This window comes from Hesperophylax consimilis, chromosome 7 (assembly GCF_061612785.1).
Source record: "Hesperophylax consimilis isolate HC1 chromosome 7, BYU_Hcon_1.0, whole genome shotgun sequence".
NCBI classification, from domain to species: domain Eukaryota; kingdom Metazoa; phylum Arthropoda; class Insecta; order Trichoptera; family Limnephilidae; genus Hesperophylax; species Hesperophylax consimilis.
The window spans coordinates 6,797,748-6,825,246 of NC_142842.1; the positions used below are offsets into that span (position 1 = coordinate 6,797,748).

The window sequence follows — 27,499 nt, forward strand, 5'->3', positions numbered from 1 at the left end:
AATCAGTGTGGGTTACAAACAGAATACATATATTATATTTTATTTGTTGTGTGCCTAAAAATAGACTTTGTTTCATGTACATAACATTTGTAGGTGATTTATGCCGGGATCATACAAGGACAATAGAGAAGACAATACAATATTGTCCTATCCCTGCCCCGTGAACAGCCTCGGCTGCGCAGGGCAGGACAATGGGATAATACAACAATTCTACTGTAGTTCAAACACTGCGAAAATGGAGACACGACGAGTTCACGAAAAATATTAGGTTTTTTATTCCAAGATTTAATGTAGTGTTCCATTTACGCAGCATTTTTAAGCCGAAATATGAGATCCAATCGCTGATAGCCGAGTTACATACGCGTGGAGCGACTGACTATTGTCGTACTGTATTGTCCAATCGCGTTTATACTCAGACAGCCCTGCTGGGCCCGGTGGTGGGGGTAAGACACTATCCTGCGGAGATAGCTTGCCATCTATCTCTGGTACAATGTCTTGGTTCATTGTCCTGTCCTCCAAACTACTGTTCACACTAGGATAATGGATCCGGGGCTGGGATGAGACAGTATTGTCCTGTTCTCGTGTGAACCCGGCATTAAACACAAAAAATTCAGATGGAATAGGAAAGTAGAAAATAATGTTAGGATTTTATTTCTTTTTTTTGTTTCCGGCTTGCTCTTCAATGAGAGCCAATTTCGCCCTTCCAATCGGGGTTTTCCACCAGAACTGTTCAGCCGCTTCGTCTTCTTCAGCAAACACGGGATCGTATTTACTCAGAGCCAAGATCAGCTCCTTGGCGGTCAGCGGAATAACTCGCAATTGTAGCATCCTCTTTGTTGTTATAACACTTTTTATCACCTTCAGGATTTCACCTGTTAAAAAGTTAAATCGTAAATCAATTGTTCTGTGTATGTAAATTTTTTTTTCCTATCAACTCCACACGCTAAATACCATAACTTTAGACTTACATAATTAGTTTTACTATCATTAATTCTATATGAGACATGAATTACTGTAGGATGAAGAATTAAGCATCAGCGCATTTTGACTGGGCCTATACGTTTCAGCTCTTACATAGTATCAGGCGCCAATCCAAATTATTCCTGGTAATAATTTTAGAAATTTGTTGGATTGTACCATAGACATATGAATATTAGTAGACCTGCCCTAAGTGATTAAAAGCGTATTATTCCCCACTCCCCATACCGGTTCCATTGGAGCCGGCTGTGCTCGCGTATGGCCTCAAGTGAATTTAGAAAACGTGACGTCATCATTCTTGTGCGAACTATGGTCGAGGCATCATCGGTTCATTTTACGAAATAACACGGCAAAATGGTGGCTTGTGGTATGAAAACTTGTAAAAATAGATGTGAAAAAGAGAATAAACCCAATTGTCGTATTACATTCCATATATAAGCATTATTTTACTTTATTTTAAGCATATTCACATCGTATAATATGGATCAGTTGTAGAAACATATACTATCACATCGAGATACGTCTGGACGCGAAACACAAAGCTGGTTGGTTGCTGGGAAGTAAATTATAAACATTTATAAAAGTGTCTTAACTAAATACGTAAACGAAATATTCGACTCTGAAAATAGAAGAAATTTATTTTGCCGAATTTGGACTTCGCAAATTTGTTCATAATGTGGCGAGTAATTTGCGCTCCCATGTAAAAATGTCTATTCATTCAAAAGCAGATTTTACTTTTAAGAACTAAATGGTGATATTATAATGCGAGATGCCTATTTACTGTCAGATTGATTTATTGACGAATCATATTCAGCTTTCCTCTCTGCGTCCCGCAACTCTTGTTTTAACCCCTCGTCCTTAACTTCTGGTCTATTAATATTCATATGTCTGTGGATTGTACAAAGTTTAATATAATTTGATTTTTTAAATTTTGAAAATAGGTAAAGAGTTGGGCTTACTGCTGATGCATATGGAATGCACGCATCTGCATATAATTATAAATATTTTACTGATCAAATTATACACTATGCCGGAAACTGCAGTATAAGTGGGAAACTCGTGAATCTACAACACATTTAGAGTCGATTTTGTGGTACAATTTTTTTTCATTTCAGCTTTCGTTTTAGGGTAAATCACGTCCGAAGGTGAAATTTTCAAAAAGAAATTTGAAAAAAATTGGTTACTAGTGAATTAATATCAGCTGTTTAATGTCTTTTAGAACTGACTCCGAGTTTTGTAACCATTAGTTGCTGAAAAAACGGAAAATAAAAATAATAATCGAAATTATCAGATTTAAAAAATTTAAGTTTTCTTTGGGTTCTCCATGTGATTCTTCAGTTTCCCACTTGTATTACGAGTTTTTGTACGCCGTGTATATATTATATCTGACGTGATTTTTCACAAAATCGAATCGGAGGTTCCCCTCTTTAGTGAGGAGTAAATTGGTTAGGTATTTTTCCTCTCAGCAGTTGGCTTGCTGAGAGGAATGTAATATTGTGGGGTGATACCTTTAACCAAGTCAGTTCAATTTACCTAAACCATCACCTCAAGTCTCGTTTATTTATCTTATAATAAAATATACAAATTTACATATTGGATTTGAAGTTAGACATCTTTGGTTTGAACATTTCCCAAAGAGCAATAATTATATTTAGGTGTGATTTTTCATGTTATTATGTTAGCATATAATCATTTCTTGATGTTGGTATTTGTTTCGTGGTTATATTTACGACCATTTTCCCGTATATTGAGTCCGATGTTATCACAAATAGTCAGTTTTTAATTTGTAATCATTGTTTGATTAAAATATCAATGGGCTATGCTGTGCTGTGATTGGTTGGGAGGCGTCGGCCATCTTGGAATTCCCTCTGGTGGGTAGTGGAGGGGGACCAACGTAAATACTGAGTCCGTTCCTTAGCGGTGGTCATTTCGTTGACTGGTGGCTCCGAGTGAGGAGGTTGATGTTTATTTTCAGATGTGTTTCAGGATCTGTTGCTATATCACTATGTAATTCTCTTGATTAATTACTTATAGCATATCATTTGATAGAGTAATTGTGATTTAAAGATTTTTAAGTGTGTCGGCGACACAGTATCAAGCGGTTTCGGGGTTAAAGTATTTTTACAGTTTTTACGTAAATATGAATATCATTGAAAATGCTGGGTAGTCTGGACACGTATGAAACACCCGGCGTTGCTGGGGGTTATCCTTAGGAGATAGATATATATCATCGCATACTTTTCTGTGGGCCTGTTCAAGATATACAATTCCGTAGTACATTATTTTGATGTATTTTATAAGGTTTAACCAGTGTTAATAATGTAAGCACCCGAAAATATTTTTTTAGACTCAATTACAAATCATTGACTTTTCTCTACTTTCTATAAATATAATTTACATGTATGTATATATAAACCTTCCGGAAGGAATTCTCTAAAGATAGTGAAAACCCTATCAAAATCCGTTGCGTAGTTTAGAAGAACTAAGCACACAAACAGACAGATGCGGATAGCGATTTTATTTTATACTATTTATAGATGTACTAAATTAATAAAATAAGGTGCAAATTGAATAATACGTTGTTCACACCTTCCTTTCTATCAATGTCAACAAATTAGGTAATAATATGCTTTTTGTAAATCAACCAAAAATGTCTGACTTTTGACCAATTTAGAAAGTTTATAGAATTTTGCATAAAATACCCTACTCACCAACAGTATACCCATCTGATAACTTGGCGATTGCGGAAACTTCAAACAGTGGACTAATTCCAGTGTACTGTCTCAGTTGCGTCTTCCATAAGAGAGACACGGTACCATAGTCGGGGCGAGGTATCATGATGACCTTCTGGAAGGTGGACATCAGGGCCTTCACATCTGCGTCCCACGGTACACTGGACGTGCCCACTATTAGAATTCTATCTTCCGCTGATATTCCTATGAAAATTCAAAATATTGCAGTGTTTTGCAACTCCTATTTATATATTACAGTGTAGTAGTTCTGTCAATAAAGTAGTTCAGGTAGACCTCGTGTCTAAGCTATGCGTTCAAGTCTTAAGTGAGACATTTAAAATTTACTTTGAGTTTTCCTTTCATACTGAATTCCTAGGTGTATCCACAGTTAAAATACAAATTGAGGGTCATAAATATTTAATACAATCTTTACGAACCCAGTTCTAAACTACTATCTATAAATGTGATTCAATTAAATCCTGCAAAAGTTTATCCAAAATCATTCTGGAGTCAATCTGGAACATAATCATTATACGTACCTTTTATAAGCTTGGGAATATCCTTTTTCAAACGTTTCGGATCTGTCAAATCTGTTTTTGGAACTTTTCTTAAAAAAGGTTTTTCGGCCTCGTCCAAAAGTATAATAGACGGCTGCAGTAGCCGGGACATTTTGTAGACCAAATGCACCAGCATTATCAAACCAGGCTTTCCAGGGTACTTGTCCACCAAATTTGAAGGAGATAAATCAAACAAAACTGCACCAATCTCTGTACAAATTGCATGTACTAACATTGTTTTTCCACTCCCATGGGGACCTAAATTTAATTATAAAAATTTCTTTTTATTGCGCTTAAATAATAAAATTCATACAAATAATTTAAAATATTGTTACAAACCTGTAATAAGTATTGATTTAACCAATGGTAAAGTTTCATGAAGCGTTTCGGACCCCATAGGAACAATGCAATATTGTTTAACTAGATGTCGAATGTCTCCCATACTCGGTAATGGAGTTTTTCCTTGTTTTCTAGCATCGAATGCGGCATAGGAGCTCTCTCCTATGAAAGAGTCGATAGGAGTTTCAGGATACTTTTTTATAATTCCATTTGTTATCAACTCTTCAAATAGAGATTCGGTCGTTCTATCTGGCGTGAGATCCTTTTCTTTCTTCTTTTTACCTTTCTTTCCTCCCTTGCGACCTTTCTTGGGTTTTTTCTTTTTGGTTTTCTGCCCTTTGTCTACGTCCAAAGCAGCTTGCAGGATCTCTAATTCAGCTCTCATCAATTCGTCGGCAACATTTCGTACTTCCGCTTCAACCAAATTATATTTCTGGAGTTTAATTATATCTTCGTCGTAAGTTTGATTAATATTGTCTGATTCATCTTTGTATTTCCAAACTTCTTCATATCTAAATACATAATTATACATGTTAATATCGTATCGTTGGAATGATGTGTAGTTTTTAAAATATTTTTATTACATACTCATCATTGGCTTGCATAAGATCGGGCAGAAGTAACGTTGGAGTGGTCTTAAATCCTAAAACTTTTTTTTCTTCTTTCTTTTTTTCTCCTTTGGCTTTTTTACCATCCTTATCTTTACCCTTTTTAGATCCTTTCGATGACTGATTAGCGGAATCTTCATCTTCCTCTAAATACGATAAAGAAAGTTCTTACAATATTATTTAAACAAATGAATAAATTCTACTTATACACCGTAAATATATATTTGTATATCTGACCTGCTCTAGCAAACATAGCTCTGGATCCTCCCTCTTCCTCCGTGGGAAACTCTGGTAAACTATTGGAATTATCATAGAACGCTCTGAACCAATGTCTTATTTCATCTGTTATCTCCTCCATTATAAGGACACCTTTCTTGTCTCTTATTTTGGTTTCAATGGTTTCCAGAGCTTCTACGTATTTGGCTTCATTTTCGGCCTGGACTTGACGTCTATGCACTTCATTCTAATGAATATTTTCATAGATTATTATAAAAATATAATACATTTCATTTAATTATTTCTTTACACTAAGAAATATGTGCATATCGTAGTTTTCAATTTAATATTTAGAATGCAAATCATTTTATTAAATATATTTAAATTATCATACCGCTTCTAATTTAGCTATTATGTCAGATTCCTTGACTGGTGGTGGAATCATTCCTATTAAAACCATCTCTTCCATTTTTCGTTTTTTTACTTTCCGACGGTCTATGAATCCCCTCCACATCTTTTGAATCATCAATGCGGAAACATAACTAATTTCTTCCTTTATTTCAGGTTTCCCCTGTTCTTTTAACAGTCTTATTTCTTTCATAAATATACATCTGAAACGTGTCATAATAAAATGAATTATTTTAAAATTAAAATATGCTGCTAGGTTCAGCTTTTGATTCTATCTTACCTTAGCCTTCCTTGTCTTGCTCGTTCATGTATTTGTATGATCTTGATAGCTTCTAATTCCGTCAATTGTATCTTTCGATTTTCAATCTCTTCATAACCGAGGGACTGTAGGGTGTTTTCAATAAATTCTCTCTTATATTTTATATCATCCAATCTGTTGTTTCTAAAATACTGGGGCACTTTCAACTCTGCTTCGATCGGTGACAGACGTAGTTTAACCAAAACGTCATCATTGTAACTGTGTTCGGACATATCACACAGTTCTAAATCGGCTTTCAATTCTAACATCCGACATAAGGATCCATCGAGCAATTTTCTTATCAACAGCCGCTTTTGAGGGTGAACTATTTGGTCGTAGGCCTGCTGCAGCTTATTGGCAGCAACAATGTATTTGTAATAGACCTCACTGACAGCCTTGTGGAACACCGCCACGTCAACTTGATGGGGCTCATTTTGAAGTGAATTGTCGACAGTTGCCGCATCATTTAATACCGACCGCCCGTCAGCCCATAACTTATTATACGTAATATGCGACATATTGAAAACTATTTGAAACCTTTAAAAAGATTGAAAATCATTTTACAACATCTATTGTAATGTAGTTATTATTAGACCCAAAAGTGGGGTACTGAACTGGTAAATTATTTTATACAGTATTGATTAAACTTGGCACCATGGTAACATTCAATATTTCTAAAAGAACTGGGGATAAGAGATAACTTTGGGATAGACGTGCATAGTGACAGATTACTGTATCATGATAACCCATATCTAAAAGGTTAGGCAGAGAAACATAATACTAATGTGTTTTCGAATAATATTAATATGAAATTTTTAAAAGTTTTATTTTTAGTGGTTAAAGAAATCATCAATTTAATATATTATTCCGCATTATTAGAAATATTAAATTATATTACCTTTTTCACTTAATAACTGGAAATTTGGAAAAATAAATTGTTTTAAAATAATGGTCCCAGCTACGTCATAGCCAATTTTATATTTTTACTTAATAATTTTTTATTTTTTTTATTTGTTTTTCATCTTCACGTTAAAGTTGTCATAATGACAGTTTCCATTTTGATTTAAATGTCATTTACCAATGTCATATGTGTTTTTGAAATAATAAGCATAATTCCTTTTTTGAAAACTTCTTGAGCTACCTATCTAACCAATAAGGTTTGGGATAAGTACTTATCAGGATTCCGTTCTTGCATGGTGCCACATCGGTGGGTTGGACATATTAAAAAAAAAAAATTCCTCCTGTATGTATTAGCGATGGGCACAATCGATGATTTACTCGATCTTTTTGACCATCGAATATTTCGATTTATTGTCATGTACAAATCGATTCTGTCACAAATCATTACACAGTCTGAGACAATCGTTTTGAAACGTCATCGAACAAGGAATCGATTCTTTCAAAAATCATCACACAGTCCGAGACAATCGTTTTGAAACGTCATCGTACAAGGAATCGATTCTGTCAAAAATCATTTGAAACCACAGCTGTTACGTCATTGGTCAGAATTAAACGATATCAAAGCAGTCACGTCATTGGTCAGAATTCATTGATATAAAAATCAATCACGTCATTGTTCAGAATTGACTCGAAAACGTAAATCGATTCCCAACTTCGAGATACAACAAAAATATCTCGGAATTATTCTTTGCTAATTGTCAAATGTTGGTAATATTAGGTGTTTAAATATGATATTATCCACCAACCGAAGAAGATACGAGTGTGTGAACAATTAATTCACATTTTAGATTGGGATTTACGACCCCCGTAGTGTGTGTAAAAAATGGCATTCTGACTTATAATAAATTGAGAAAGTTATTAATCAAATAAATTGATAATTTTAATGGCACCGGTTTTGTGAAAAACCTCAAAAACTACGAAGAATCTAAGGTTGACGTATTTTAAGGTTTTATATGTTAGTTTTGGTTTAGTATCCAAGTTTACTATGAAGTACAATATTTCATCCCCACGGATATATAAGCATTCAAATTCAAAGTAAACGAGCAAATCAAATATCAATAGATTGGGCCACGCCACGTAGAAAGTAAACAATAAACAAACATATCATTGCCTGTATGAAAACATTAGTTTTGCCCATTTATTGCAAATGAAGTACTTACCTACCAAAAAGTTGCCATGCCAAAGTACCATATTTCGACCGTGTAAATTTTTCGATCCTGCCCATCACTATATATTTTTTTACACTAACTCCATGCAGGAGGCCCTGAAGAAAATAAGACCCCAGGGGATGCTGTGTTGAAGATCTTTTCGAGGAGAAGGAGAAGAAAAGAGAAAGAGAAGGAGTGAACATGGGTTTTGAAGAGATCCATGTTGTAGGAGGGAGGAAACACTGAGGCCGGCAAATCGATCCACAGCCAAGCTGTTGAACTCAAGAACGAGTTGTAGAAATGACCTGTTCTCATGTGACAAATGTCAACATGTCAAATGGCGCATTTGGCGTGTTTGCCGACTATGCACCAGTGGCAAAGGAATCAATGATGCTAGTTCCTCAGAGCATCTTCCATTGTAATACCGCTAGAACAAGGACAGCATTTCTACCTGACACCTGTGCTCTAAAGATTGCAATCCATTTGTTAAAATAGGGCAATCTATCAAACGGACCACCCGTTTCAGTACAGATTCAAGGGTTTTTCAAGTATTTTGGGACTCCGGACTAGAGGTAGCTGCCTAATGTAACATTGGGGCACACTTGCGATTTGTACAGGGTCAGCAGTTGTGTACTATGAAAGTATCTGCAGGCCCTGTACAGTACGTCCAGCTTCTGAGAGGCTAACTTGACGCTGGCTTCGATGGATTCCCCATACCTGAGCTGGTCACAAGCTGGTATCTACATAAACTTGCTTTGTTCTACTAGAAGAGTACAACTTAAAAAGCGAAAATTCTGATTTACAGGAGCTTAAAGGAAGTTTAAGTCATCGAGTGGTCCAAAGCGTCAGGTTTCCACCCAGGCCCTGCGAGTTCACCACTGAATAGATAATACACACTAGAAATGCCTTCCATCATTTGAATGGAAACCGATGTCACTACTGACTCGTTACCTTGTAGTTCTAGCCCATTTAGAACGCGCCCTATCTCTCTTACAATGCCTGGCATTGTATATTTCTATTTGATCGAAATTAAAATTTCATAATGAAGATGGAACAAATTATTGTATTAGAAATTTAAGCGAAGAATAGTCAGCCTTCTGGAGCATGAAACATATCAAACCTAGCCAATATTGTTGGCAAAGAAATACAACATAATTTTTAAGAATTAGGATTTATTTGTAAACGAGTATTATTGAATCATGACATACACAATCAGTTCAAGTTTAAAACTCACTAAGCGCCTACTGTGTATAATATGTACTTAATGAGTTTTACCTTTAACTAACGACATAATATAATAATATGAAAGTTTCTATGTACATATCGAAAAATATACATTCCTTAATTAATAGTAGAATAGGTCAAGTGTCAGTAAAATATAAATACAACGGAGAGGTATAGAATAATCAATTGATGATAAAAATACATTTTTTTTTAATTGTTGTGAATTCAGCATTAGGGCTATTTATTTTTAACATTATTTTATTTACTGTGGCCATTTTGTGCCATAATAATTGCAAATGCACACTAAAGACAAATATTTGTTTTATTGCTATGTTTTCGACATGAGCAAACGTTGTTAGTAAAAACACCTTAACCCCTCAGGCATATTTGTTCAGTTTCGCAAACAAATAGCGATTACCCGTAGAGTCAAATTGTTAGCTTTTCGGAACAGCTTATATGGTATCATAGAAATCATTGTATCTCCCTTGCTGTCATGTTGAGAAATATGAACTAAACAATGTTAGAAAGAGAAAACACCATGCTTTATATTCAAATCCAGAAGTTAACCACAGAAGAATTAAAATGTATAATACCTCTGTGAAACTAGAGGTTCTGACCACAATTTGAAAAAAAAAATTACGAAAAATTTTGTGATTTTAAAAAAAAAAAATTATGTAAAAGAACAAAAAAATTGGGTGGCAGAAATGTTTTTTTTTTTAATCCGTCTAGTAATTTTAGTTCAATGTTAAGATGAAAAAACTTTTTATGTTTCATTTTAATATTTGAATTTTTTATTTCAAAAGTTATATGTTTATTTCTATAATAAAATTTGAAAAAATATTTCATCATCTTTCAAAAACAGTTTTTAGTTTTGGGATACGTTTAGAAATATTACATTTATTTGGATTTTACTACGAAGCGGAAAGACACATAAATTCTCCGACTTTCTGACAACGTCTTTAAGAAATATAATGGTCAATATGCCGTAGGCCCAAGGGGTTAAAAGAATGGTTTATAATTTGGCATAATATAATAATGCAATGTTGTCATAGTCTTATTTACTAGAGTGATGGGAATTATTATGTGTTCTAACCTCAATGTTTTGCGGCTTATACCATAAAATTAAAAACTAATAAATTATAGGTAACTCAATTGGGTTATATTACATACCTACATAATATTTATATCAAAACACCAATATAACGTTTTTGGTTTCTAATATAATATAAAGTAGAAATATTTACATCTAGGACTAAAAATAGTTTTTCTCAAATAATCAATTAGTACATTATTTAATATTAATTAAAATCATTCATAAAATAATATGAAATAACATAGTTGCATTTTCTACTTGTGTCATTAACCGCACTCACCAGAATAATTAATAAAATAGTATTCATTGATGCTAATATCTGTAACCAATCAAAAACACAGTCTAATCTAAATAGAATAGATTTATAAACAATCAGGCATGCATTTAGGTATAATCAGAGATGTGCTTTATTTCAAATAAATCCATTTCAAATGGAAATGCAAAATGGGTATTTTCCATTTTGCATTTTAAATGCTTTTCTAAAAACCATTTTGCATTTTAAATGCTTTTCTCAATGCATTTTCCATTTTAAATGCTTTTTTGCAACATTCTTCCTACTATCTCCTCTCATCTCTTTTTCATAAGCCCCAAATATCAGTCGGTCCTCAACCTCGCTATGAGAGATAATTTACATTTGTCAAGTTGCTCCCTGGTAGGAGCCCTGGCAATTGAGTGATACCATTACAAAAAATACTGAACATGGCCATGACGCTGTAATATTAAATGTTAGATAGCAGTTTCTATGTTTTTACGTTGGCGACATTAGTCCCGCGCAAATTTTTTGTGGTTTCATAATCTGTAGTCGTGGTGTTTTTGGATTTACCATCATGTAATATGTTTGTTCTATATTGATGTCCATTATTAAATGACAAAATTGTTTAAAAATTCTATAATTATTTTGATTGTTTGACCTGAGAAACCATTTTGCATTTTCAATGCATTTTGAAAATAGGTATTTTGCATTTTGCATTTGAAATGCTTTTCTAAAAACCATTTTGCATTTTGCATTTTCAAATGGAAAAGTTTGGACCCATTTCCATTTTACATTTCAAATGGTTTTGGGTACCCATTTTGCACATCTCTGGGTATAATACACACATCATGCGTTTACATTGCAGTCCACATTAGCGATGGGGCATGACTCATTTTAATAAGAGCGGCAGCCACAATATCGGCTCAATATCTTCGTACAGCTCAAAGAATCAACTGAATTGAAATACGGCTCAATTGGACTCGCCCGACTCTTGGTACCGGTGGTCAGTAGGTATAGGTACATATATCCAACTGTCAGATGCTGTTCACGTCTCTGAGTATGTAATAACAATTAATACTTGGATAATTTTAATGGCGCTATTTTTCTAAAATACCTTCTGATAAAACTTTAGAGCAAGGGTGGCCAAGCCGTGGCCCGCTGGGTATCTGCTTGTGGCCGGCGGAGCATTTGCACACATGTTTTTCTTTTAGTGTACATAAAACCTTCCAACATTCGTAGTTCGTTTCATTCGTCGTATATGGAAGTATCTCAGTACATTGATTCAACTATCAGTATTGCGCTTCTTGCAAGTACTGCGAGTCTTTCAAGTCTTGGACGACTTCTTCGTTCCGTATACACCAGCCTCAACACGCGCAGAAGAGTGTTCCTTTAACCGAAATATGGATTATCAGCAAAGCAAAATGCACCAGAGGAGGGAAATTTTTGCGGGGAATTACTTTTCTTACAAATTCTCTAACCCCCGCCGCCCATGGATTTGAAGAAATATTGTGGAGAATCCAGCGCCGAGTGAGCAATACCCCATACAATAATTCCTATCGGCATACCATTACTTGCAAAAGTAAGCACAAGTGCGAAATACCAGGGAACAGGTACTTGGACTAGGTATGTATTCATACTTGTACCAGTTGTTCCAAGTATCAAGACGAGCTAGTACGACTCACCTCTAGTACGGCCCGGTAGGCTCTAGCTTTAGAGTTACCGTTCAATTGAGACGTGGTACGATTTTTCGAGAGTCGTATGAATACAGCTCATCATAAAGAGCTAACTCACTCGTGAACGACTCATCGCTAATCCACATGACTGATTTGAATCTATTAAATAGATAGACACAACCATAAAAGACTAATTTCTTATAAGCCTTTAATTCCTATCAGGAATAGTAAGTTCTTATGTAACCATCTTTTGATTTACTTTAAAATATAATTTTATAATGAAAAATAAATAGGTTTCATGTAACACAATAACTAAAAAATTTACTATTTATATAATTTCATATTATTCTAAAAGAAAGACTATTGAGGGCTGTATCTCAAAGCCAAATGATATGAAGCAATATCCGATACTATAATACTTTTCAAGTTTTATTTTGTACAGCCAAAAAAACATTCATAACTCGTCATAGTACTTATCCATTTACCCCAGTAAGATAAAATAGTTCATTTATATTTTTATAAAATAACATTCACCCTATTTTAAATACTTGAAGTCTTTCAGAGTTAAACCTACAAAGTTCAGATCTAATATCCAAATTTTTAACAATAATTTATTAAAAATATAACATGTCACATGCAGATGAAATAGTCAAAAGTGAGAAATTCGAGTTTTTTTAATAACTCCACTCAGCAAAACTTCAAAAGCTGTAACCATCAAGACAGCATGAAAAAGTTACTAACATTGAAAGTGTTTTTTTTTTTTTTTTTTTTTTCATTATTTCTCAGAAGAAAAATTCAGTACCCATATAATATTATCTCGCTAGAGGTAAAACATAGTGATTTTTACCTCTAACAAGAATATATCATTGACTTACACTTAAAATCCACTGAAAACAATCTTATTAGAAAATAATACCACCAAGTGCAGAAAAAAAATTTATAACTCCACTTTAAATGTAAAAATCCACTATGTGTATTTTGTCAGTAACATTTCTCAAATTATGAAATAATTCCCTAAGAAAACACCAAGTGCTAGTGTACTTGAAAGCATTTAGAATGGTGTACGTGACATCTTTTCAAATTTAACATTATTTGACACAATCGGACAAAAATTAATGGTCATATATATTAAAATGTGTTTTACTCAAATATCCTGTTTTATGCACTTAATGATTTTTAGTTGTAAGCTGACGATACGTGATTTAACTATGTGCCCTACTGAATGCTTAATCTTTCAATTGCCAGGAAATGGTAGCAGTATGTGTGGTTTCATTCAAAGAGAGACTTGTGTTATAGAAAGAAGTGTTTGTTGGAATGTTGGAATTTATCGGAGCTATATAAGTTGTTAGAGGGAAGCTGGTAGTCAAGTTGTTTAGATTGGTAGTGTTTGTGAGTGCGTTAACAATGAATACGGTGGCCATGGTGGACAGTTCGGCGACGGTTACGTTTGGCGCTCTGGTGGTCAACTTGGAGATGGGTCCGATAGTCGGGTAGAAGGCCCCGCACGGAGTGGGCACTTGAGGTCCGAGCATTGCGTCCAATAAGTAGGCCACCAGGGAACCGGCCGTCAGACCGACGTTGTATGACACCGTCATTATATTTCCTGCAAATTTCAAAGTTGTTTTATTTACATTAGTTATGATTTGCACACTATAGATACGGAAATTAAAATATAAAAGCTTTATATCGTTGCATTAATTCGTAGAATGCGTAACTCCCAAATGTAAAATTTTACAGGAGGCACAAAAAACCTCGTAGTGAAAAAAAATGAAAGACGGCTTATTCTTTTTATTTATGTTTCGAACATATAATATATTTGGAAATTTATTTTCAATCATTAAACTTTTGTTAGTTAAGGCTTTCTATTTCAAATCGGAGTTAGGAAGTTTACATAAAAACCGAGAATGGAGATACGCATTTTACAAAAGATACATACTTTTCTGCGAACAGTTTTATGAACAACCTAGCGGAAAATTTGGGAGATAGGAATTTTACATTTACAAAATAAAACACAACAATGTAAGTGTATGTCGAGGCAGTCTATTTAGATGCATTTTAATGATGCGGAAGGTTATCGTTAATGGAGTGGTAATCCTTTTCTAATGTCTGTTTTAAGTCTTGTAAATGCTGGTACTTTTCCTTCCTTAAGGGATTAAATCTGACTCTCAAGTGAAATCTTCAAACTCTGGAGATCATTACAGATTCGGCGACGGTTTTGTGCTGGGTGAGATCTACACTGACCGGGAGTAGTCGTGTCAGAGATGATCGTTAAGTGACGCTTGGAGTTGATGAAGGAGATTGTAGAAGAATTTGATCTGACATTGTCGATCACCCTTGTTGTCCTGTAGAAATAAAACTGATGTACTTACTAGGGTTTGCAAGACCCGGGCAAAGAGTAGCCATGACAGGAAACGTTGTGAAAGAGACTCCTCAGAGTGTGAAGATAGGTGGGAGAGACTTGAAAGTGGAACTGGTGAGCAAACATGTGCTTTAAGCGTAGAAACTCTTCATGCTCAGCATCACTTTGGAGTAAAGTGAACGCTTCATCTTGCCCGGCTGGTCGATCCCGAGGCGAGAAGAAAGGACGTCGATAGATGCGTGCGTTCCTGCGTACAATGCAGGACAATTGACTTTATTTACTCATTTCGGTAGGAAATGTTTACTCACATTTATCGATTGCGGTCCAAGTAGATTTGCCGTGTGGCGGGAAATCGAGTCAGATAATGCAGCTTCGATTATCAGACATTTGGAAGAAGTGTTTCGGGAAAGAGGCTAAGTAGTTCTCATGGACAATGGTACTGCATTTTGTTCCTACAGTGTTACAGATAAGTGTAAGAGATGGAATGTTCGTCAAAGATTTTGCGCGGCATACCGACCAGCTGGAAACGGTATAGTTGAACGACATCATCAAACAATAAAGAGAACTGCAGCCAGAAGTGGAAGCGATCCCCTGCAGGCAGTGTTTCGGTACAATCTTTGGCTGCAAAAAGTCACGATGATCGAGGTATTGCGCTGTCTAGTATAGTTCACACTTCACACTCGTGGAGACATCCTTCTGCGCAAGTGAATATAGAAGAGGAAGTATTGACTGAGCTCTAAGTGGGCGATCTTCTTGCGGTTAAACCAGTAGATGGGAGATGCACATCGTGCATGGAAGGGTGACAGGACTTACTTCAGTCAACAACATCGAAGTAGATGGCATACCAAGACATGTGCTTAACCCGCGGAAGATGCCTGACAGAGAACGGACTGTGTCTGAGGAGAGACGAGATGGAATTGCCGCACGTTCCACCGTAAATATTTTGTGTTTGTTTGAAGAGGACAGTGAAGAACCGGATCCGGATATGCATCAGGAGGAGATCCACTTGCAAAGAGATGGTGACCTTGAAGAAGAGATAATCACAGAACAAGGACCTATTAGGTATTTACGAAACCGCAGAGGCACATAAAACAAGAGAGCTACGGCAGAGCGTCACACGGTGCAGAAGACGTCAGTTTAGACTACAGATACAAAACACTATTCGTGACTTCACAATTAAAATTAAGGTTATAAAATGTTCAAAATTGATTAATCAACTTATCTCAGTTAATTTCACGGTAAAACTATTACACCGTAAATAAATTTCCTCAGTCAAAAACACAACAAGCGTGCACGGCTCACCGGCCAATACTGAATTAAGGAGTTACGAAGTATTCGCGAGTAAAAATGGCACCATAATTTTACGCAGTTTCCTAATTTGTGTTTATCTAAAAGGTTAATTTTTTTTTAATTTTCGAGTTTTACTAGTCGATGCGGGTCTAATTTTAACACCAGATAGCATTAAAAACGTATTTTCGAAAAATTTGGAGTTACGCAGTCTACGAATTAATGCGACGATATGCATCATGTACATGTACAGATTATATGCAACTATTATAAAATTGCTGTTACTAAACATTATGTAATATGTATAATTAACTTTCTTTAAATTATAATTACAATCCGGTTCAATGAACTCTATAACTTTTGCTTTGAATTTAAGTTTGCATAATTACAAGTGATTGTTTGGAGAATTCAGCTGAGCGATAAATTACCTGCCTACAATATAATATTTTTAACAAAAAATAATTTTTAATTGGAACTGATTTGTCGAGAATTCAGAAACTATCCCCATTCGATGTATTATATTTAGATGAGACACAAAGTGACAAAATTGGTTCCACTTTTTTACCTCCAACTAGTCAACCTCCAATGCTCTAACGCCGAACGATCGGAAACTGCCGAATCCGGACCCTGCGCACTGCTACTCGCATGATATTAGTGGAACACCTTTGTTGATTAGTATGCAATGGCGCACAACTATTTTCTGATTTTTACATGTCTGCGCTAGTATGTAATAATATAACTAGAATAGGTGCACAGGTAGGCAGAGAGGATGAAATATGACATAAATCTGTCTCAGCACTCACTCCATAATTCATTAGCATTATTCATACCTTGTCACAAACACAACTCATGTTATTAATGTTATTCTGACTATTTAAAAGTGAAATAATATTTTCACTTCCGATTTTGTCTTCCGAATGCGTCTTCTTCCATCTCTGAACACCCCTTTCTCTATCCTAACTGTAAACCCCGGATAATTTTATTTTAACAATTAATTTAAATTACACATTTGTTTTAAATTTCCTCACCGGCCATTTCTCTAGCGTCATTTCTCACACGTTGCTGAGCCGCTAGCATGGGCGCAGCCCCCAGGGTGCCCCCCGTGACGCCCAGCAATAAGGCCAGGATCACGGGGGCGAGGTCCCCGGCGGCGGCTATGTGCGGAGCTCCGCGGGGCGCACAGCACAGCAGGATGAGCGGCACCAGCAGGATGCGGAGGGAGCAGCACGCCGCCATCTTGCTGCGGGCCATCTCGCACACGCGGGATGCAAACATCTGGAAATTATTGAACAGAATAATGACATGTATGATTTCCTTTATGACTTCATTATAAATAGTTCAAATTTAAATGTATACAATCATAAATAGAGTACGGGATAACTAGAAGGGAATCTGCCTTGAGCACTCACTCAAAGCAGCTCAACATAGTCCAGAAAGGAGTACTTAAGACAATAATTTGTGATATTCCGGTTAGAACTCCAAAAGACTAAATATTTAAAAACTTTCAAGTTTCCAATGTTCAAAAATTTAGTTAAAAAATGTTTTATATAAACTTTAAAAAAATATATCTGAATACTCCACTGCCCAACATAAATACTCAACCTGGGCAATTAGCCAAAATATACTGGTTATTCCTTCCCAATTTCAATACACCTTTGGACAGAGAAATATAATACTTCACAGTTCGAAACTATATAATTCTCCACCAAATCAAACAAAAAAAAATAACAGAAGCTATAATATAACATTCTGATCCTGCGCATAAAAGTCCTACAATGGACTGCACTGCAAACTGTTGCCTTACTTTTCAACGTATGACTGACGTCGTAGATTATTCAAAGCATTCTTGAACCTTCCTCGAACCAAAAATATGGTCACGTGGTTGAGTCAGTGTAGATGTTGCTATGACTCCAACAAACCAACGGTCGACACAGTCGGTAGACATGATCAGTAGGGAATTCCCCAAGCCGAAGATCAACACCGCTTCGGTGGATATTGTCGACGGCGAATCCTCCAGGCTGATGATCACACCGTAGAAGCAGAGATGGACGGTGGTGGAGTGGTTGTGGTGATGATGTCGGTGGCTGTACGTCATGCAGGCGGATACCGGACTTATAGGTGATGTTGAGCACTGGTGAAGACCATGGATCTTGGAGTTCCAGTGAGAAGTAAGCCGAAAGCCTAGTCGGTAGATGATGCGAGTGGTGAGCTCAAACCGTGCGAGCGACGCCGGGTACCCTCATTTTGCGACAGGTTTGTCGCCCTGCTCAGTTAGCGACGAACGCTTGTATTGCTGAGTGACTTCGTAGGTACCGCAATGTCGCAGTGTTTATATAGGGAACACACGCGCCTAGTAAAATCTAGAACCGTTCAGGCCTTGTATGTAGGCTTGCGGCTTCGTTATAATTCTAGATAGGTACTATATGTAGTGCGCACTGCTTTCAATCTTTTAAGAAGTTCTAGGTATTATTCTAGCATACCGATACAAATGTCTGTCAATAATAATGATTCCATAGGGCTGAGGGCCTTGCTATGTGCGTGTAGTTACCCTACGTAAGTAGATCCTGCACGATAGACGCCGGTTCCATTCCCAAAAACAGATTTATTTTCTGTCAGGATTTTTCAGGAAGACAAACCAGCCGGTTGTAACAATTGAAAAACATGCATCAAACAATATTATGTTGAATTTTCATATTTGTTTTACAGTCAAATAGATATTTCAAAGTTCCGTACTGAAAAAACTGTCCAATTATTTCATGACATCAAAGCTTACTCTTTGCAAATTTTTGCTGCTTTAACAGATCTTAGATTGATTTCCTTACCTTTCCGATGAGATCACCGACATTGAAAATGGTCATCAATATGACAGGCATCCATGTTCCGAATCGGCAGCTGGTTATTTCAGACAGTATCCCTGGGTAGAGACAGAGCGTTACGAAGTATGCCAGCGCAATGAACACCATGTAGGGGTATATCTGTTGAGCCACTTGCCATCGGGCTCTCATTCCAGCTACAATTTTATAAATACTAGTGTTATTATATTCCATACTATTTGTTAATAGTTGAATGGTAAAAATGGTAAACTAGCATTTTTCAGTACCGTGTTTGAATTCCATAGCGGACACTAACTAGCGCCCCCTTAACCTTATCTACAAAACCGTTGCATATATGTAATTCATCAACAGCTATCCCTGGCTATAATTTGATCTGTGAAATTTCTCTAAAACACATTGTATTTATATTTTGTCAAAACGTGCCACGTGATAGATTGCGTCGTAAAGTTGAAAGTTGAAGTTAAACTGCGAAGTAATGCAAAATCAGAACTGGCAGCTGGTGTTAAGCGGGAATTTCAACCTTATCGCCATCTACATAAGGAGTACTAACATTTAATACTTTTTTAATTTACTCTCTCGATAAACCGCCTCCCCAAAAACCGGGCAAGTATTCATTAACAAAAGTGGCAGATTATAGTCCATACATACAAAATATGCTAAATAGAAAACAGGTATTTTGTAAAAACAGACAAGAACCGCTACTGATCTTTCGTAAAATTTCTATATTTTGGTTTCAAGTTAAGGTGTTGTGTAAATATACATTCTAAACATTATTTAAAATAATTTTAACTATATTTAGCTACTTCCCAAACTTCTACTTATTCACCTCTCCACTTCCACGCGTCTCATAAGATTCTTTAAAAAATAAGGATGTCGTATTTTTTATATTTTTTTTATTCCATCAGCTCTCGATGGTGGGAATGCTTGTACAATTTCATGTATATAATATATATTTTTTAATATGGAAACGATCATGAAGGGAAAAGGTATGAAATATTTGAATAACAAACCCTTTATTCCTGCCCATGTGGTGCCCCTAGACCTCCCCGAAGTCTTACTTCTTACAATAACGTCTTCCACTTTGAAGCTCGGCCCTGACATGGGGAGAATCGGTTGATTCAAGGGATTAGCGCTGGGTTCGTAAACGGGATTGGCAAAACTAAATGCGGAGAATTGACCGCCATCTGTAATCATAATATTAAAAAATATATAAGTAATATGATTATGTGTATTAAATATTAAAAGAAAGTTAAACATTTTTCCGGTTACAAATAACCTTACAATATTTTTTCAAATATTGCAAACCAATTACTGAAACATTGATTATTTAAATATCTGCTTCCACGATACTTAAAAATATACTTGGGCAGATTCATTCTCAGTACCTAGTGAATCAATTCAGTTTGATTCTCGTGCTAAGTGAAATCATTAATTTAATTCAGATGTTCCCAAAGTGGTCTATATGGACCCCCAGGGGTCGATATCGGCTTGCTGGGGGTCTATGTCAGCGAGAAAAAAATTTGGGGGTCCACGAGATTCAAATAAGGGTACATGCGAGCGGACCCCCATTTACCTCAAGTTAACATTTAGGAGTTCCGTAAATGACACAATAGATCTAACACAAATATAATAGACTGAGAAATTACTTATTTGATATTTACATTTTTATATTTCGAAAAGTTGTTAATTGAGGTATATAAATAGAGTCTACGTTTCTTTTCTCGTCAGAATTAATATATTCAAGCAAAACATTGCACATTGGAAGCCGCGAATTTTCCTAGTTCTCCAACTTGTTTTTGAAAAACGTCCAGGGTAATAATGACGTTCAACATTTATATGTACTTTATACAGACTTCAAAACTAAGTTTGAAGACATTTTGACTATCGAAATGGAACGTTGAAGAATCGGAAAACATGTGACAAGAAGAAATGACAGGAATAAGCACTGACAAAGAACTTAAGGGGCAGTTCTGTAGGGCCAGATACAGAAAGAAATTCCCGTTGCTTATCCTGCTTCATTTTCATTTGGTGTAATACCTCACAAGGGCGCTCCTATCTGCACAATGTGACAGAGCAATTATATCACCACCCGGTTGTTGGGCAGACAAGGGAAGGGAATCTTTTTACTAAAAAAATAAATGATTATCACATGGGATGTTAACAGTTTTAGGAAAATTCAATATTCGGCAGGCAGGGGGTCTACGGAAAAAAAATATTTGGCAAGTGGTCTACGGGGCAAAAAAGTTTGGGAACCTCTGATTTAATTCATTCTTTCGATTCATTCGGTCGGTTTTGCCGGTGTCTACTTCACAAGTTTAAAAATTTGAGTTGTTATATTGTGTATTTATAACATACCGACTGGATTAGTTGGCAAACTGTCATCAGAGTTTAGGGATATTCCCGCATCCGGAGGGGGACTGACTTGCAGTTTCAAGACACCATATTGTCCCTTTGGCGTCTCATTGGGTTCCAGATCCATCTACAAAAAAAAAAATCTTTTTAAGACTCCCACAAACCGCCATCTGCGGTGACAACGAAATTCACTTGCTTCAACAATTGGGGCAAAACATTCGGAGAGGTAACGGCCTTCGAAATTTTGGATCTTCTACGATTACGAGCCTACTAAATTAATCTTATAATTTATTTAGAGTCTTTCATAGTTTTAAAATGTATTCATACACATTTGGTACATAACACTTTTATAAAAAAAAAACATTTGTTTTCTTTTTTTTATCTTAATATACAAAAATCACGTGTGACTGTACTCGTACACGCTATTCTCCGAAACCGCCCAACTGATTTCAATGAAATTTTGTGAATGTGTATGGTTGGTTATTATAGGATAATTTTTATTATATGTACATGATATTCATTGAACATTTCAATCACCCAGTTAGTAGAGAAATCTCGGGTCGAACTGGGGAGCTAGTCCATTTACTAATTAAATACACAATACACGGTGTCCGGAAACTCGTAGTACAAGCGGGAAACTGGAGAATCTACACCACATGGGGAACCCAAAAAAACATAAAGTTTTTTGATTTGAGCATTTTCAAAAAAAAAAAAAAAAAAACCAAAAAAAAATTTTTTTCGGCTATTTTAGGGTTAAAGTTTTTTCTGGTGTTTAGGGTTGAATAACAGATGTTTTAACCCTGCAGAGCAGAAATATTTTATGATTACACCGGGTTAAATGAAGGGTGATTTCAAAATAATGCTTCAAATCCGAGTTTCTTCATTTGTTTTACTTTCAAATAGTTTTAATTAGTTGGGTACTTTGATCTTCAGTAATAATTTATAAGAATTTGATTAAAAAAAAAAAAAAAAAATCAACTTCAAACTCGATTTACACGATAACGAAAGCTCAAATAAAAAAAAAATGTACCACAAAATCGACTCCAAATGTGATGTAGATTCACCAGTTTCCCGCTTGTACTACGAGTTTCCGGACACCCTGTATAATTAGATACATACAACCACAAATTTTAACTTCCCTACATAGAAGGCGGTCTGTGGCAGGATATCATCTTATATTATAAAATGCGTTCCAAATAGTTGAGTTAAATTCTAACTGGTTTCTAATCTTAGTATATAAAAATTCAGCCAAAAATTGTAGTCGACCGCTATTGCTGAAAATTTCAAAGTTGTGAAAGGTGCAGGTTTGAGTATGTACATAAGCCGCCACATACTGAGACTGCTCCAAAGTTTTCGCTTGCGAATAATTTGCTGTCACTTAAAATATTTCGTGCCAATTTGTGGGAGCCTTTACAAGAATAAATCAGTTAGCGGTGAATGGGTTAGTAGAAAACAATAAATAATTTTATGAGAAGGAACCAATAATTATCATAAGTACAACGCCCTTAAGATGATTTATCACGAAAACAGCATTACAGAAATCATTCAATTAATAAGAAATATTAGGTTGAACTTTTGAAAGCGTACAAAATTTTGTGAATCTAATAGTCCACGATATTAATTTTAATAAGTCTCCAATATAACTTTTTTTTTTTTTTTTTATTGGTTTTCAAGTTACAATCCCGTTAAACTTCAATAAAGCAGTTTGTCAACAGGATGTTAATGATCAATTACATACATACACACATAATATTATTACTATAACTATACAATTAACACACATAAATTAATATAAACTATCTCTATTTAGTAACCATTGTTTCAGTATATATCTTAATCTATTTGTGGAATCGCAATTTTTTATATTAATGGGTAACATGTTAAGCATTTTTGGCACGTTAAATTCTAGGGTTCGCCGTCCGTATTTATTATTATATTTTGGAACAAGCATTCCTTCATTCTTCGTAAACCTTGTATTATATTCATGTTCCACTTTTCTTTTATAATCAGACTCAGATATATGTTGAATCAATATTTTGTACCATAATAAGGCCTGCACCGGTAATATTGTTAAATTCCGATACAACAATGATATGTTTCGTCTCTGTGAAAAAATATGTTTTTGGGCTAATAACTTCACCATAGAATTTTGTACTGATTGCAGGTGGTTTAAATTAGTTTTACAAGAGTGACCCCAAGTAGTTAAACCATACCGTAAAGTTGATTCTGCGAGTGATAGGTAAATAATTTTTAAAATATTCACCGGAACGAAACATTTCAGTTTGTATATCCTACCCACTATCGCTCTCAGCCGCTTGCAAGTTTTGTTTATTTGTGAATCCCATTTGAAATGACAATCAACAGTCACCCCCAAATAAACGTATTCATTTACCAGTTCAATACTTTCACACATACATGGCTGTAAAATGTTTTGATGAATACATATAAAGTTATGTGAAATTATTTTAGGCATGATCTGAAATGAAGCATGTGGAGACCGTATGTGCATCAATTTAGTTTTCTTGGTATTAATGATTAGACCTGCGTCATGTGACCATTTTATCAGGGACGTAAAGTCATGTTGCATATATTTAATCGCAATGGATAATTGTTCATCAGATATGACAAGAGCAGTGTCGTCAGCATATACAAAGTGTCTTACATATTTAAATATTTTTTTCATTATTGATACAAATATATACAAACTATATAAACTAACATACATACATACAAACTATATAAACTAATATATAAACTAACTACGGGATAAATCAATTATCTTGTGAACTTGTTAATAATGAATTCGTATTTATGTTGCATCATAATGAGTTATTGTTTAAAAACTTACCAGGCCCGTATCATCGGTTGGTTCTAGAACTATCTTCCTTTTAGACTCTTGGCACAATGTCATATAAAATTCTACGAATGCCGTTTTCCTCACAGCGATGTACAAAGCCCAGCAGCACGTGATTGTTAAAATAGTCGTGGCGAAGAAGAGTTCTGTGTTTTTCTTTTCGTCTTTGAGTATCAGCTTTGTTAGAATACGGCTTAAAGAAACCCACACTCCAGCTGCACCTACAATTTAAAAAAAAGAATGTTTGCTTTGGTTTTGAGCCAGTATTTGAGCTGCTTTTAAACTCAGTTCAAGAGATATTTATGTTGTTCAAGTTGCTATTTGGTAGTAAGCCTGGCATCTCAATTCGACAACATTCCTGAGTACACTGGACTCGTTTTTTACATTTTTTTTGGACGGTACGAAATAACATGGTGCTACATTCTTTGCATGTACTTACTACTCAGTATGTAATATGTGCAGATGATGTATGCGGAAAGCGAGGTGCGAAAGAGGGATTTCAATGGGATTTGACCGCTTGTATGGCCTGTTACGAAGAGTCATCCAAAAAATTACAAAAAAACAGTTGCAGCAATCGATATCAGAATTTTTGTTTAAATCCAGTAAACTGGAAAATTTTAAAAGAAATATTCCACCGGCTCGGAATATCTTGAGTGATGAAAATCATGTCGTGCCAAATGAGCGTAAACGGGTTCTTCTATTATCTGATAGTGTTTTTTAAAAGATAATTTTTTTAAAAATAATATTTAACAATAAACAATAATGAATTTTATTTTTTGATATCTAAATTTATTTTTATACAAGGAAACCTATCCCACCATTATTTTTTAAATTTTAATATACTTTCTTTTTTTTCTACATGGTATTGCGTGGAAAGTATCCACCGTGTAAAAAGGGAATCCAGCGTACACTGAAATATTGACCCTAGACAGATAATCCCAAGAAATGTGATCTATACACATTTTAAAGAAAACTGATGAGAACGTTCAACTCCTTGGCCCCAGATACCAGTGAAATAGATTTTCCGATCACATAATGATTTCTGGTGAATTTTTTTTATCAATTTTACCAGAAGTAATTTAAAATTGAGCTAACATGAGTCACACGGACATGCCCATAACACATTTCTATAAATTTGTGATTTTGAGTTAGTTATTGAGAAAAAATCGGACCCAAAAATATCTCCAAATAAGAATTTAAATGGGTTTTTCTTAAAAGCATGGATAGTTATAATAATGGTAATTTCAATCTTACGAGTTCAGCAGTCATAATTCCCCAAGGAGGCACACCCCACGCTGATTCAATAGTTGTTAGTTGCTAATAAGTTGAACTGTCAAACTTAAAAGAGGAGTGCTTTTAAATGGGAGGTATTTTTATGAGACTTTAAATAAGAAATGTATAGAATCAAAGGACACCTATCGTACCAAATAATATATGTACGTATATCATGAGGAATACTCACTTTCACCAGTCATTACCGCCTGAGTGTACTGTTTAGGGAGCATACTCGTAAATCCATAATAACTGGATTGTTGCACCGTACAACCCAGAGCCACGACACCAACAGCAATGAGATTTATCTTATAAGATAAATTTGGAGGAAAGGATTCCATGTCAATCTCGCAGAATGCAACAAACAGCAACGTTGTTAGCGATACGGAGTAACCTGTAAGTTATGACACATATAGATACTATTAGACCTGACCTTTTCAACAGAATCTAATCCATCACGCTTCATATTTTGACACAATTTATTTTATAGAAATTTCATGGTCACATATATGCAACATCTGCATACGAGAATAGCCACTGATGAAGCACATATGTGACAGCCGCGTAAAAAAGGTTAACCAGATAATTTGTGCTGGAAGTTCAAAATCAAGCCCAGGAGAGGCCCTGAGCCAAACAGCGACTAGGGCTAGTAAAAACCTCGACGACACTGTATTAGGTGTTAAATATTATCAGCACTTTGGCAAGTCGGCGCCTGGAGCAAACTGCTCCAATTAAGTCCGCACAGGACCAGCCCTAATCATGCCTAATGGCTGTGAAATTTGCTTCTAATTATCAACAAACGTTAAGAAATGTAATTTCGTCAATTAGAATTGTAAAATTTGTATTGAGGGGTTTTGCAAGGTGGAATACTTGCTCTTTTAACATTATTTTTTTAAGGAATGCAAAAATATATTAACAAAGAAATATTTACCAAAGGTTATGCGCTTATTGAGTGACAGCCTGTCCATAAAGATGTTATTGAGCAGAACAGCGACAAATGCAGAAAATATATAAACCATGGACATATCAAACATAATAGTTGTGTTGGTGTATCGGTCTTGAAAGAAGTCCACAGCCAATATAAAACTAAAAGGAAATACATTAATTACTTTATTACATACTTACTACAACTATACAATATTGTAAAGTAAAACAGATATAACTATACACTATTGAATAGAAAAACAGCTGTTGATCCTGTGGGAATCATAGGATCAAATTATTTTTTAAATGTTAGTGGAATTGAAAATATTATTATTAAATACAACAGTGTTTCTAAGTGAGATAAATACAACCAAAACAATAAAAAATAAGTTTTAAAAGTCAAGGAAAATGGTGATAAGACTAAATGAACATTTGGAGAATTGCTGTATTAAATTGGTACATTGAAGTATGTAATACTGTTATGAATTAGATACCTGTTATACGGAAGTAAAAAGCCGACTCCAGCCAACATCATTGCCATAAAAATCCTGCCCTGTTTATCAACAGGAGCCGACACATGATTAAGCCAATTGGCAGACACAAAGTCACCTCCTCCGCTTCTCCCGATATGTTTATATCCTCGTCCTAAATTTTCTCCCATTTTCAGATGTTTTTAAATATGTTGATGTTATCAATACCTACTTCGCACACATTTTTCTAAATAGAGACATTAGGTACCTAAATGTCTCGAGCAAGAAATTATCAATATCTCGTATGATATTAACGACGCAGTAGGTAAACTCTAATTAATCAAACGTTTTAATATCGATAACAAACATAGTTACCGGGTGTTTGATTTTTTTAAACGAAAATCACAACCGGCTGATCACGTCTATTACTTCAAACATAAACAGCAGTTTATTGCGCAAAGAAACATATCTCTGCGCATGCTTTAAATTTCCCGCATCGATTTTTTGACATTTACCATAGACATATATTTTGCCAATATAGAGCATACATTTTTAATCTAGGTAAGGTGTACAAAAATACTACAAGCACCGGCGTGGAACCAATTGTCATATATGGTCAGCCATCGTTCGTCACATCACCCATCTAAATGTTGTTTTCTA

General features: G+C 35.2%; 2 protein-coding genes across 2 annotated transcripts; both read right to left on the reverse strand.

The window, feature by feature from the left end:
- Positions 1-648: 648 nt before the first annotated feature.
- Positions 649-6,654, reverse strand: LOC149422243 (dynein regulatory complex subunit 11). Its single transcript, XM_089633551.1, has 8 exons — positions 6,119-6,654; positions 5,825-6,041; positions 5,452-5,677; positions 5,195-5,360; positions 4,607-5,118; positions 4,250-4,525; positions 3,690-3,914; positions 649-872 (listed from the first exon to the last, which is right to left on the reverse strand). Exons 1-8 carry the CDS (start codon positions 6,652-6,654, stop codon positions 649-651), a joined length of 2,382 nt encoding a protein of 793 aa, XP_089489677.1.
- A 2,811-nt stretch (positions 6,655-9,465) lies between these two features.
- Positions 9,466-27,247, reverse strand: Ent3 (equilibrative nucleoside transporter 3). Its single transcript, XM_089633681.1, has 9 exons — positions 26,864-27,247; positions 26,377-26,531; positions 25,636-25,839; positions 24,168-24,394; positions 21,323-21,446; positions 19,978-20,151; positions 18,956-19,143; positions 17,162-17,408; positions 9,466-14,090 (listed from the first exon to the last, which is right to left on the reverse strand). Exons 1-9 carry the CDS (start codon positions 27,028-27,030, stop codon positions 13,714-13,716), a joined length of 1,863 nt encoding a protein of 620 aa, XP_089489807.1. The 5' UTR covers positions 27,031-27,247; the 3' UTR covers positions 9,466-13,713.
- Positions 27,248-27,499: the final 252 nt, after the last annotated feature.

Bases quoted from the DNA above. Each gene is read 5' to 3' on its own strand.
- Ent3 (XM_089633681.1), bottom strand. From the start codon at position 27,030: ATGGGAGAAAATTTAGGACGAGGATATAAACATATCGGGAGAAGCGGA. The intron at 25,840-26,376 runs GTAAATATTTCT...CATAACTTACAG, and splicing joins CAATAAGCGCATAACCTTTG to GTTACTCCGTATCGCTAACA. The intron at 20,152-21,322 runs GTATGTTATAAA...TTATGATTACAG, and splicing joins TTTGCCAACTAATCCAGTCG to ATGGCGGTCAATTCTCCGCA.
- LOC149422243 (XM_089633551.1), bottom strand. From the start codon at position 6,654: ATGTCGCATATTACGTATAATAAGTTATGGGCTGACGGGCGGTCGGTA. The intron at 3,915-4,249 runs GTACGTATAATG...GAATTTTCATAG, and splicing joins TATTCCCAAGCTTATAAAAG to GAATATCAGCGGAAGATAGA. The intron at 873-3,689 runs GTGAGTAGGGTA...ACTTTTTAACAG, and splicing joins ATCAGATGGGTATACTGTTG to GTGAAATCCTGAAGGTGATA.